Source organism: Lactuca virosa, chromosome 5 (assembly GCF_052849685.1).
Source record: "Lactuca virosa cultivar CGN04683 chromosome 5, Lactuca_virosa_CGN04683_v6, whole genome shotgun sequence".
Taxonomy (NCBI): Eukaryota; Viridiplantae; Streptophyta; class Magnoliopsida; order Asterales; family Asteraceae; genus Lactuca; species Lactuca virosa.
The window spans coordinates 380,971,143-380,984,208 of NC_136430.1; the positions used below are offsets into that span (position 1 = coordinate 380,971,143).

The 13,066-nt window shown below is 34.8% G+C and overlaps 1 protein-coding gene across 1 annotated transcript; it reads left to right on the top strand.

Annotated features, from left to right (window-relative positions):
- Positions 1 to 3,121: 3,121 nt before the first annotated feature.
- Positions 3,122 to 7,207, top strand: LOC145117564 (glutathione hydrolase 3-like). Its single transcript, XM_079053858.1, has 7 exons — positions 3,122 to 3,361; positions 3,689 to 4,017; positions 4,978 to 5,496; positions 5,742 to 5,977; positions 6,175 to 6,439; positions 6,507 to 6,644; positions 6,743 to 7,207. Exons 1-7 carry the CDS (start codon positions 3,232 to 3,234, stop codon positions 7,007 to 7,009), a joined length of 1,884 nt encoding a protein of 627 aa, XP_078909984.1. The 5' UTR covers positions 3,122 to 3,231; the 3' UTR covers positions 7,010 to 7,207.
- Positions 7,208 to 13,066: the final 5,859 nt, after the last annotated feature.

Here is a 13,066-nt window from a genome sequence, read left to right on the forward strand (position 1 = left end):
TGTGTAGTATTTCTAAACTCTTTTTACTTTGCTATGTTAGGCTAAGTTGATCTTGGTTGATATTGGAAGAAATCTTTGAATGTTTGGTTTATTTTGAAGAACTTCAAGAACTTATGATGAATCTCTATGAAAGTATTTTCTATTACAACATCCTTATGTGTTCATGTATCTTTAATCATGAGTTTAGATGTGTGAATGTTTTGTTAGTTGGTTTATTTCTTGATTAGGTAATAGATCTTCAAATTAACAAGCAATAATTGTGTCACACCCTCGGCCGCCGGCGGAAACGGCGTGGTGCGCAACTTAAATTAGTAATCACAATTATCGAACATACATTGAACAATATAAATATAATCTTCTATTATTACTAAAATAGAAATTACATTGACAATGACTATTGATAAATCGAAACACACGCCTAATACAAGAGTATAATAAAAATAGCGGATAGCCTTCGGAACGAACACTTCCGCCCTGCTAAATAACCTGAGAATACAAGCATTTAAAATACGTTAACAAAATTGTTGGTGAGTTTTACAGGTTTTGAAACGAATTATTTTTATAAACAAAAGCGTTTTATAAAATTTATCTGGTTGTCCAGCTTTTTTAAATACGTACTTTTCTATCAAAAATATAAAATAATTGAGTTGTAAAAATGTATTTGGTCTCATTTAGAAATATCATGCGTTCAAATCCAAACTTATCAAATTTGACAAAATACATATAAGTCAAACTTATATAAAAAAATTTATATGGTTCTCATGACCAAAATGCTTTTTATATAAGGATTTTGAGTGCCAATTTATATAAAATAAAGTCATATCACATTTCCTGAAAACATAAAATGACCAACTTTACTATAGAAATCTTGTACAAGTGTAGTTTATATGTAAAACTCATAAGTTTCGAATTTATAAACTTTGAAAATCGTGTCGTGGTATTATTTAAGTATTATCTTACTTAATTTGGGAACTGACCCTTAACCAGTGAGGCAAACTCCTCCCACATACACATTGTGTTTTCGTACAGGAATAAAGGGTTTAAATAAATAACTTATTAGCTATAAGTTATTAAGCCTTAATTAGTCGTGTCATGATATTAATTAAATGTTATATAACTTAATTTATGATATTGACACTTATGGTTTTGGGTCACAAACTATTCCAGTAACTATAGTCTCTTTCAATTAATATAACTTAATTTAGTATGCTATGTGGTTGTAGTTTTGTCTAATCTTCCATATTATAAATGAATTTTTGTTGTCATATTAGAGGATGTCTCGGTATTTTGAAGGTTTGTAGTAAAAAACGACGATTCAATTGACTCTTTTATGTATAGTAGATTCATATACAACCATTTAGCATAGATCTATTAACAGAAACCACGGAGACTATCAAAAGTTGGACAAAAATGCACATCGAAGCAAAACAGGGCGCCCAAGTCTGTAATTTACGCTATTGATTATCTCTAAAAAGAAATACAGTCACAATTGACAAATTAAAGATTATATAATGGACCCATGAATTATATATGCCTACCTTTTCCTAAAGTTGAAATTTCAACTTCTACTCTAATACGCTACTCAACATAAAATAATTGATTTGTGGCCGGTCTCGTTTTATTGGATTTTGTCATTTTATTTTATAAATTACAGACTAAATTACATAAATGGTCCTCGTGTTTATCCGATTTTTGCATTTCAACTCAAACAAATTTTTTTCTAACTATATGAGTCCTATGGCTAAGTTTTGTGGTGGAGAATTATGGTCTCTCTCTCTCATATAAGAACGGATTATAAAATAATTTCTGGAATTGGATTTGAATCTAATAATATAAGAACCAAAGTTGTCAAGATCGAAATCATATGTATGATCGTTTTTAAGTTTGCAAGATCGATATCGTAAGATCGGGACCGGGACCGGGATCCTAAGATCCCCCAAAAAATAACATAAAAAGGTAGTTGTTCATATATAAAACATTTTTCCGTATATCATGGTTAAATAGCTCAAAAAACTAACCGATAACATTCATGTTATTTGTTTTAAATATTTAACATGTTATTTGCTTTAACTATAAGAAAGAAATCAGTAACAAATTCACTTTTGAAACTCAATTAAAAAACGTAATTTCTCAAGCTCTCAAGGAAAAATGCTTGAGCAGTAAAATAAAAGAAATTGGAAAAAGCTCACCTTTATTTTTGAGCTTGAACTATTAAAGGAATAAATTAATATAATAACAAATCAAAACTAAATCTCAAATTCTACCATCAATGAGGGTAAAACGTCAAAGGAGAAAAACAATTCTACTCTTGTTGATCATTTACGGTTCACAAACAATAAAAGAATATAACTATTCTCGATTGACCATTGGGTAATGCGACCAGGTCAACCAGTAAACGAGTAAATATAATAACAATTGGATTAAAATTTGACGATTTTCATTGATTGGTAGGATCAGATCGGATTAAAAGTGTTCCAGATGTTTTCCCTTCCAAACATTTGCCAAATTTTGAAGGTATTTTTTGCAACAGTAAACCCCATGATCACACGATGAACAATAAAAAGAAAAATAAAAATAACCATACCACTTAAAAACAATGAACCACCAGCTATATGCAACTGTAGAAATCAATTACAAAGACAAGTTCTTGTCTGTATCTAATTTTAACAAAGCATCACATGTTATTCTTAATCAGAAGTTTACGAAGATATGGTATTTGAGTTCACAGTAGGTAGGTAAAGATAAATATTTAATAAACAATTTCTCTTAATGTATTAATAACTAATAAATAAATCAAAAATTAAATAAGTAAGAGCAAAACGGTCCTTTTATGTCCAAAGAGATGAAATATACAATTTTTAAATTAATTTTTAAAAATAAAGTACTGAACGTGTATTTTGACACCTACATAAAATACGATTCGTGTAATTTACTCTAAATATTATCAATGTAAATTATAGACTCATTAGGTTAAAAAACAAAAAACAACAGCTTAATTATTTGAAGAAACTCGTGTTAAGGAAAGTCAATCCTAAAAGGTCGTTTTTGGGTAGCAAAACTTTTATCGAAAACATAACTTAGTAGATAAGTAGAAGAGTACATATAAAATTCCCAACGATTATGGAGCTCCAATTTCCCAAATATATTTTATATCTAAATTGCTTTTCTATAAAATAAAATACCACTCGTCACTCCTCAGCCATGGTCTTGCCGTCCGTGTGAGAGTCAGAGATGATTGCCGAACAGAGCACGAAAGCTCCATTTTTGTCTCAAGAAGAAGAAGAATATTATAATAATAACAGCAAAAAATGGAGAACGCCTCTTCAGTATATCATTATCATGTCGATCATCGCTGTAATATGTAAGTGATTCCTTTGCCTTGATTTCAATCCTTCATTTTGTTGTAACTCGAATCATCATATGTTTCAATTCTGTTTCGATTATTTCTATGAAATCGCCTTAATCGTGAATATATTGTTATGAATGGTAGCTTTAGTTGTCAATTCAACACATTTGAGTGAAACTTTTCGGTGATTATTAAAGTTGATACAGAAGATTATGTGAGCAAATGATTCGATAAATGATAACGGCATTGATTAGATAACGTTTTCACGAAGTTTGAGCATATTCAATAGCTGAAGAGCATCCATGGATTTACATTTGCCCCAATTTGTTTGCTCTATTTTAGTTATCATCCTTACATTAGGAGGCAGCTCAAGCTCAAGTTCTAGCTTGTTAGATGGCGGGAAAAGGAAGATACAAAACAGCGATACAGTTGAGTCAATGGGAGCAGTGGTGGCCGCCGACGATGCTCGTTGCTCGGAGATCGGAGCATCCGTCCTTCGAGCCGGCGGCCATGCGGTTGATGCATCGGTGGCGGTTGCTCTGTGTGTTGGTGTTGTGAATCCGATGGCTAGTGGTATCGGAGGTGGTGGCTTCATGGTTGTCCGATCGGCGGAGACGTCACAAACGCTAGCATTTGATTTCCGGGAAACTGCCCCCTTGGCTGCTTCAAAGGTTCGTATCTTCCTACGTATGCATTGCTGGTTGTACTTTGTGCATAAATAATAATCTAAATAAAGAATATGTTTGTGTTTAACCATAAATGAGTATTCATGTGTTTTGATGGATTTAATATAATTATTGTGCAACTCTAAAAAACAAAGTATCACATGGATATAAGATAGAAAACGTGTTAGGTGTGTAGCTTCATTGCGATTCTAGAAAAAGCATATACGATAATTGTAAAATAGGTGTCCTATAGATATATTCAAAATATATTATATTATTATGAGTTTTAAACTAACTAATAATCTATTTTGTAATGCTTGAAATACGAGTTTTGTTTTGTCACGTCATTAGAAGTTGCAACTCATTATTGAAAAAAATTCTTTTAGCTTTCCGTTATTTCAAACTAAATGATATCTAATATAGAAATTCCAAAATTTTCTTGGAAAACATGTATTTAAACATTTTAGAAAACTATGTCCAAAATGAAATCTAACGGCATGTACAACCTTAACACAAAGAAGAAACACAAAAAATATGATTTCTTTTAACACCGTTTTTTAAATATGATGTCAAAAAACATATTTTTATTATAAAATAATTTATTTTTTAGTTTACTTTTTTATAAAATTTAACAATTATAATATTTAATTAAATATTAAAAAAAATTCTAACGGTACTTTATGTTATGAAAACTTAGAATAAAAGTAACATAATTGGTCTTATACTCTTATTTATCTTTTCCATTCAATCCTTATTTATTTATTATTATTATTATTATTATTTTTTTGCAAAACTGCTCTTATGTAATTCTACCCTTTCTAGTTTCCCGCGATATATAATTTTCTCAAATATTATTCATCTACTTAACGTTTTACTTAAAAACAAAGAAAAATATTTCCTTCGATAAATGTCTTGTCTTTTCGATTCCTTTTAGAAAATACTAATATAGTAGTTGTTATGACACAGAACATGTACGACAAAGATCTAAACTCCAAATATTTCGGAGCATTATCAATGGGTGTTCCCGGAGAAATAGCCGGTCTATATAAAGCTTGGTCAAAATACGGCCGTTTACCATGGAAGACATTATTTAATCCGGCCATCAAGCTCGCAAAAGATGGATTCTTGGTTGCACCTTATCTTGCCAATAGTATTTTAACCTTTGCTTCTACAATAAAGAAAGACCCCGGCTTGCAACAAGTATATGCACCAAAAGGGAAGATTCTAGAAGCCGGTGACATTTGCTATAACCCTAAGCTTGGTTTGACTTTAGAAATTATAGCAAATGAAGGGCCGGAAGCGTTTTATGGTGGTGTGATAGGGGAGAAATTGGTTAAGGATGTTCAAGATGTCAACGGGATTTTGACAATGGAAGATTTGAGGAATTATGAAGTTGAGGTTACAGATGCGCTTGAAGTGGATACTATGGGTTATACTGTTTTAGGGATGCCAGCCCCATCGAGTGGTACGTTGGGGCTAGCTTTGGTAGGTTGCTTAGTATTTTCTAAAACACATTATTGATTTAATCCCTGCAAAAATTATTTTTAAACTGAGTAACCGAGAAAAATATTTTTTTTAAACGTCCATAAAAATATAATGGTTTAATCATTACAAAAAAATACTCTTAAGTACATAAATTGATAAATGTTAAAAGTACAAATATGTTTATGTATTTTGTCATTTTTAATATCGGAAGTGAGATGGTCATGACGATATTGGTGAAAATACAGGTTTTAAATATCTTACAAAGCTATGAGAGCTCAAACGCTGCAAATGGTTCGTTGGGTTTACACCGTCTTATTGAAGCATTGAAGCACATGTTTGCTATTCGTATGGATTTGGGTGACCCGGATTTTGTCGATATAAGTAAAACCGTAGCCGAAATGCTTTCACCCGCATTCGCTAAAAAAATTCAAAAACGTATTTTCGACAACACCACTTTTCCACCCGCATATTACATGCCCAAGTAAGTTAGCTCTTCGCTTTGTTTGACCTTAAAAATTAGTCTTAAATGCAAAAAATAACAAACTTCTTTCATTGATTAGTTTATTATTTTATTACAACATTTCACTTTTATTTCTTCCAAAAATTCTACAATAACAACAATGTCAACCAAATACAAAACAATTTTTACTGCTATAATCAACTTTATATTTTCTCAAGGTGGAGTCAACTACTAGACCATGGAACAAGTCATTTTTGCATAGTGGATGCCGAAAGAAACGCAGTATCAATGACAACCACCGTGAACTACCCATTTGGAGGCGGGGTTCTCTCTAGTTGTACGGGCATTGTGTTAAACAATGAAATGGGCGATTTTTCGGTTCCTACTGAAATATCGCCCAACACCCTCCCTCCTTCACCTTTTAATTATATACAACCAAATAAACGGCCGTTATCCTCAATGACTCCAATTATCATCCTCAAGGTAAAATTCTCTAACTTCAAGGGCAATAACGTAATTTGTCATTATCTTAAAAATATTCATTTTACAGGATGATCAATTAGTCGGGGTGATTGGGGGGAGTGGTGGAATGGAAATAATTCCAGCAGTTGCCCAAGTTTTCATCAACGGTTTTATCTTAGGCATGGACCCTTCGACTGCGGTTCAGTCGCCACGTGTCTACCACAAGGTCTTACCCAATTTTCTCTCACATGTCTTTTAATCATAGTTACACACTATTGTACAATATAAGATTAAAAAGTTAATTTGTTTTTGTACGTAATGCAGTTGATACCGAATGTGGTAAATTATGAAAACTTGACAGTGATTGATGGAGATCATATCGAGCTTTCTGATGATCGAAGGAAATTTTTGGAAGAAAGGGGTCATGTGTTGGAGCCAAAAGCTAGTGGAGCTATATGTCAGCTTATCGTTCAAACTTTGACAAAAGTTAAGGATAATAGGAAAGTGAAGTATGACCATCGTAATGTTTTGAAAGGGATGCTTACCGCCGTTAGTGATCCGAGGAAAGATGGTCGGCCAGCAGCTTTATAACGACAGGGTCGGTGGTTGTGGTTGTATGTATTTTTGGGTTTATCTCCCTAAAAAGCTTGGGTTGATGGGTTCCACATAGAAAATTTTAGAAAATGAGTCTTTCATGAGTGCATTTGGAATTTTATTGGTGTATGATCATGGTGTGTATACGTATACATTTAAAAACAGTTAAACAGTTAAGGTCTAAATTTTAAATAATTTTGAGCTTGGTTTGGAACAAAAAAAAATCAAAATTGACCGAGGTTCAAATAGTTTGAAAGTATTAAATATATATCATAATTATGCTTGATAAAACAAGTTTAATTTGAAAAATAACTCAAAAGTATTTATCAGAACTATATTTCACTTGACCAAATTTGATTCAAGGTTGATTGGAAAATGTTAATAAATGAATCTTGAAAACTTTGTTCGACCGTCACATGTTTCGGTTTCATTTTGTACGGAATCTTGATAAGGTTTGCTTTTGTTCGGTTTTAACAACTAAGGCTGTGTTTGGCACGCCACAGCTAGGTGATAAGCTAGCTTATTTTTCGAGCTTTTTTATGTTGTCGTGTTTAGCAAACCAAAAAGTAGCTTATAAGCTAGCTTTATGAAAAGCTACTTAGACTAGCTTTTTTAAAAATTTCCAAATACACCCTTAATTAATTATAGAAACACATACTCCTACATGTCATTTTATGTAATTTTATATATTTCAGCTAGTTTTACCAAACGTTATTTTTTATCAGCTAGCTTTTCAGCTATCAGCTAGCTTTTTATTTAACAACTAGCTTTTCAGCTATCAACTAACTTTTCAGCTAACAGCTAGCTTTTCAGCTAGTACACCAAACATAGCCTAAATAGAAACACTACTTCTTTGCGGTGCTAAAACACATATAGATAAGAGAAATATCACAATAAGTTAATAAGACACGATAACATGTACATAGTTTTTGGACCTAAAAACAAGGTGAAGAAGTGATTTATTTATCTTAGAGTCTGATTTATAAAACACATGCAAAGTATAGGATTTTATATTTGCTTTAAGCCTAAGGCTACAATGAGTGGCTCGACACCACCAAAAGGTCTTTGACCTAGCGGTAAGAAGTGACTCTCTCATTTGAGAGAGGTCATGGGTTTAAGCAATGACGGATCCAGGATCAAAGTAAAGGGGTATCCCGACAAAAAAAATCGCGAAATACACAATAAGAAAAAAAAAATTCGGAAAAAATTACACTACTAATTTTTTTTAGGGGTATCCTGGGCTACCCCAGGATACATACTAGATCCGCCATTGGGTTTAAGTCTCACTTAAGAAGTCTAGTTGGAGACTTATCGAAGCATCGCATAACAAAAATATGCACTTCTGTAAAAAAAATCAAAAGATATTGATTTCTAGAAGTGTAGTTGATTTCTAGGTACATGACAAAGCTTGTGGGAGTATAACTGTTATTTTGGTATTGCATGTTGACAATACTGTTCCTAGGGAACAATGACTCTGTTTCTGCAAATTGCAAAGTTTGGGAGTTGTTTCGCTATAGTGGACTTAAGGGAGATGGCACTCATGCTCCATTTCGAGTCTAAAGGTGTAGATCGAATATTTTAATAGAACTTAGTCAAAGACATATATGAATAACATTTTAAAATGTTTCAACATTGGAGATTCCATATTTGGAAATATTATAGCAAGAGATTAAACATATATCAAATCTTTATGTAGGACATAATGAATCGAGTACCATATGCTTCAGATATAGGATCAATTACATATGCTATTAAATTCGCTAATTCTAATTTTTCAAATGCTATTAGCATTGTGTGAAAAGGATTAGAATTTCATGTGACTAAAGTTGTTAAACAACTATCATGAAAATGATTATGAGGAAATACTTTCGATGATAGGTTTTAAATATCTGATAAATATTTATATGGATATTTGTAACACTTGGATTTAGGGTATGTTCCTTTTAGCTCTTTTATATTGAATTATTGCATTTTGGTCCCTGGAGTAATACGCGGGGCGTACGACATGGTACGCGTAGCGTACTAGCCGAGAAGCCGGTACGCGGGCCGTACCACATGGTATGCTTAGCGTACTAAGGTGGAGCTGGATCGCGGATGCGAGGCCTCGTACGCTAGGCGTACGAGGGTTACGCTTAGCGTACTTGGAGGTTAATGATACCCTAATTTTATGGTGTTGTACCCTATATAAAGACCTTAAATCCCTAGGGTTGGCCTCTTTACCAACCTTCATTGCCCTAAAACCCTAAAATCGACCTTTAGCCTCCATTGTTGTGCTTTTGAGCTTTTGAGAAGAACTTGGTGCTTGTTTTGCTGATTTTGGAAGAGATTGAAGAAGGTTGAAAGTGCATAGCTTGATGGGAAGCTTAGAGATCCAGAATCATCACTCATTTTGCAAGCTTTTTGAGGTATCAAGTTCATACCTTGGCTTTTGAATGCTTAGATCTCCTTATGTCTTGATTTTCATGCTTTTGGTCCCTTTTTGGGTTGGTTGATGAGTTAAGACGTTGTGGGGCTTGTCCTTTTAGATCTGAGCATGTTATGAGGTTCTTAAGCATAAAGGTACAGGCTTTATGGGGTTTATGGTCACATGCATGTGTTAAGTCACCTATTAAGTCCTTCTTAGCTTTAAGAGCTTCATTAAGCCATGCATGCACGTAAAGTTAGCAACTTTACATGATAAATAAGCTTAAGGAAGTCAGATCTAGGTTTTAGAGTAAAGTCTTTATGGATTAAGAGTTGGAAATGAGATTTGGCTGAATGGGTGAGTACGCTGGGCGTACAAGCTCGTACGCGCCGCGTACAAGACCTAAACAGCCAGTTGGGCTTCTCAAATTGGATCCTCGGTTTGGGCCATTCTTTTGGGGCTTAGATGTTTAGGGCTTGTTGGGCCATCTGAATTCTTGTGTTTTTGGGCTGGGAACATGTTGGACCTTGGATTAAGGCCCATGGAAGGGATTTGGGCCCAATTTGGAAAATTGGGCCATGTTTGGGCCTTGTATGATTATTTTGGTTATTGGGTCATAATTTGGGCCTTGGGTGGCTAATTAGGATTTGGGCCTTTTGGATTGTGAGTTTGGGCCTTAGTCTTGGACCAAACTAGGTAAGGGGTAAAATGGCTTTTTTACCCTAATAATGGACTGATAGTTATGGATTGGAATCCAATTATTGATTGGGTGTTATTTTGTATTGATAGTTCGGGGATTTGTCAGACCAACAACCATAGATCTTTCAGCGTGATTTAGAAGTTCGAGGTGAGTTTCCTCACCGTCTTTAGCGGGTCGAAGGCACCAATGCTGACCCATGATTTGTTATGTTAGAATACTCGTTTTCTGTGTGACACTTGTATATGTATGTGCTTGTATGCTTACTAGGTGGGGCCCGATGGTTATTATGTATGCTATTATCTGTTATGTTTATATGAATTGTATGTGGGCGGGGCCCGTTATGCGAGTTAGGGCGGGGCCCGTGATACTCATTGGGCGGGGGCCTTTATGTGTTATATATGTATGGTATGTGGTATCTTGGGGAACTCAATAAGCTTTGTGCTTACGGATTTCAGTTTATTTTTCAGGTACTTCCAGTTCCAAAGGGAATGGCTCGGGGTGATTGCAGAGAACACACCACCTCGTTCCGCGTTTTTTGATTTACTCTGATTTCATATGACGGTTAATACACTTGTTTTATTTGGATTGTATTGATGATGTTTTTGGAATAATGATTTTATTAAATTAAAAATGAAATTTTTGGGTCTTATTTTTGGGATGTTTCAATATTAGTTGTGTTAATTGCATTCTCAAATTCACAATATGATTACGACATCCCTCTTTATATTTCGAATTGTGAGGAATGTCAAGGAATTGTTTGAACTTTCGAGAGATATATCTATCAAGTCTTGAAAGGTTTAAACACACACACATACACACACACACTATCCAACTATGGTGTATAAGCTTAAGAAGTCTAGTTGGAGACTTATCGAAGCATCGCGTAAAAAAAATCTGCACTTCTGTATGAAAGTCAAAGGATATTGATTTCTAGAAGTGCAATTGATTTCTAGGTACATGTCAAAGCTAGTGGGAGCATAATTGTTATGTTGGTATTGCATGTTTGTAACGACCCAAATTTTCAAAAAAAAAATTCATTTTCAAATAAGTAAACACATTTCCATAATTTAAGAAATCCAATCGTAATTGTTTTCAAAACATATATCAAATATAACTTTTATTCCAAATATCACAGTGACCATAAAAACGCCTGGGAGAGAGTGCACGTCGCGCCATCACGCCTTGCCTTTGCCCTTGGGATCTGAAGTACCTGAAACAAATCCACAACCTGTAAGCTAATGCTTAGTGAGTCCCCCAGAGCATACCCCACACACAATCCACATAACTGATGGGTTTTGAGCAAAAGAACATCCTATGTGCACATGCAAAACCCTAAAGCTTTGAATCTAGGTTTCTCTATTGTACATGCAATTTATTCAAAGCTTGCAAACCCTATTCTAGCATACTATGAAAAACGAGATCTATAATAAAACAAGTTTAGATGATACCTTTCAATAGTTTCAAGAATCTTCAATCTTCAAAAGCTTAGTATCACAAGTGTAATACCTCTAATGGCTTACAAACACCAAGGCAAGAAGATGATTTAGAAGAGAGAAGGAGAGAGGCACAATTTCGGCTATAGGAACTCTAGGGTTTCTTTTGGTACCCGGAATCTGTAGCCCTAGGGTCCCTTAAATAGCTGAGCTGTTAGGGTTTCAGTCAAAACCCTAATTTGATGACTTAGGCCCTAAGCAGCTTCAAGAACCTTCTGCAATAAAGCACCTTGGACGAAATTAGAGTGGGCTTCCACTCTAAATTTCATCCCCCCTTATATCCATAAGGATTCACACCCCAAAATCAGTTATCTCATAATTGACAGTTCCAGTCCCCCTTATTTAATTAATCTTTTTTAGCCACAAAATTAATTCTTAATTAATTATTGACCAATATTAATTAAAATATATGATTTCTCTTTAATATATTATTCATATAATATATCAATAAACCATAATAAACTCTCTCTCTCTCTCTCTCTCTCTCCATAAATCATCCTGTCTAGTTGCTTTGGTGAAGGCAACCCAAAAGGACCATGCACAACCGGGTCAAGTACATACCAAATATAGTTACGGGCTTAGACACTAATCCAACAATAACACATATCATAATAGCTATAAAAGCTATCTTTACCATATAAGTCATGCATACAACATATAAGGAAGCCCTGGAAACCCTCCAGGGTCTTACACCTAATGCCACGGGAATCCCCACGTGGTCTTATCTGCCATGAGAACCCCCATATGGTCTTCCTGCCTTGGGAACCCCCACAAGGTCTTCCTTCCTTGGGAACCCCCACAAGGTCTTTACTACCAAACAAGACATAACGCATACTATACAAGTAGATATGCTAGGATTCCATGGCAACCCTCTAAGGTCTTATACCAAATGCCACGTGAACCCCCACGTGGTCTTCCATGCAAATGTCATACTATCATATCGCATAATCACTCAACAATCTGCATCACATAAAATGGGACGGCCTTGGTGCCTTAGATCCATTGGTATGGTGAGAAGACTCACCTCTCAAAGGCTGAACTGGTAAGCTGAAGTCAAATATATCCCACACGCTGCTCCTTCTCAACTGCCTATAATCATCAAGTGATTAACTTAACGCCATCCCATAAATACTCTCAGATCATCCCTGGTCAAGGTCAAGGTCAAGGTCAAAGTCCATAGTCAAGGTCAACAGTCCATGTTGACCTCGACTCGTCGAGTATAACCAGCCACTCGTCGGGTTCCTTGCTTAACTCGTCAGCTTTTCGAGTCACTTGAGTGACTCGTTGAGTTCCATAATGTTCGGGACTTCAAACTCTCAACCGCAAACCCATGGCCGAAAACTCTTTGGCCGTAAACTCCTTGGCCGACTCGTCGAGTCGATTAAAGGACTCGGCGAGTTCCTTTAGTCCTTCTCGTTTTCGGCCTTTTCCAGTGGAATCTAGAGTCCCAAACTTCA

Bases quoted from the DNA above. Each gene is read 5' to 3' on its own strand.
- LOC145117564 (XM_079053858.1), top strand. From the start codon at position 3,232: ATGATTGCCGAACAGAGCACGAAAGCTCCATTTTTGTCTCAAGAAGAA. The intron at 6,440-6,506 runs GTAAAATTCTCT...TTCATTTTACAG, and splicing joins CTCCAATTATCATCCTCAAG to GATGATCAATTAGTCGGGGT. The intron at 6,645-6,742 runs GTCTTACCCAAT...TACGTAATGCAG, and splicing joins CGCCACGTGTCTACCACAAG to TTGATACCGAATGTGGTAAA.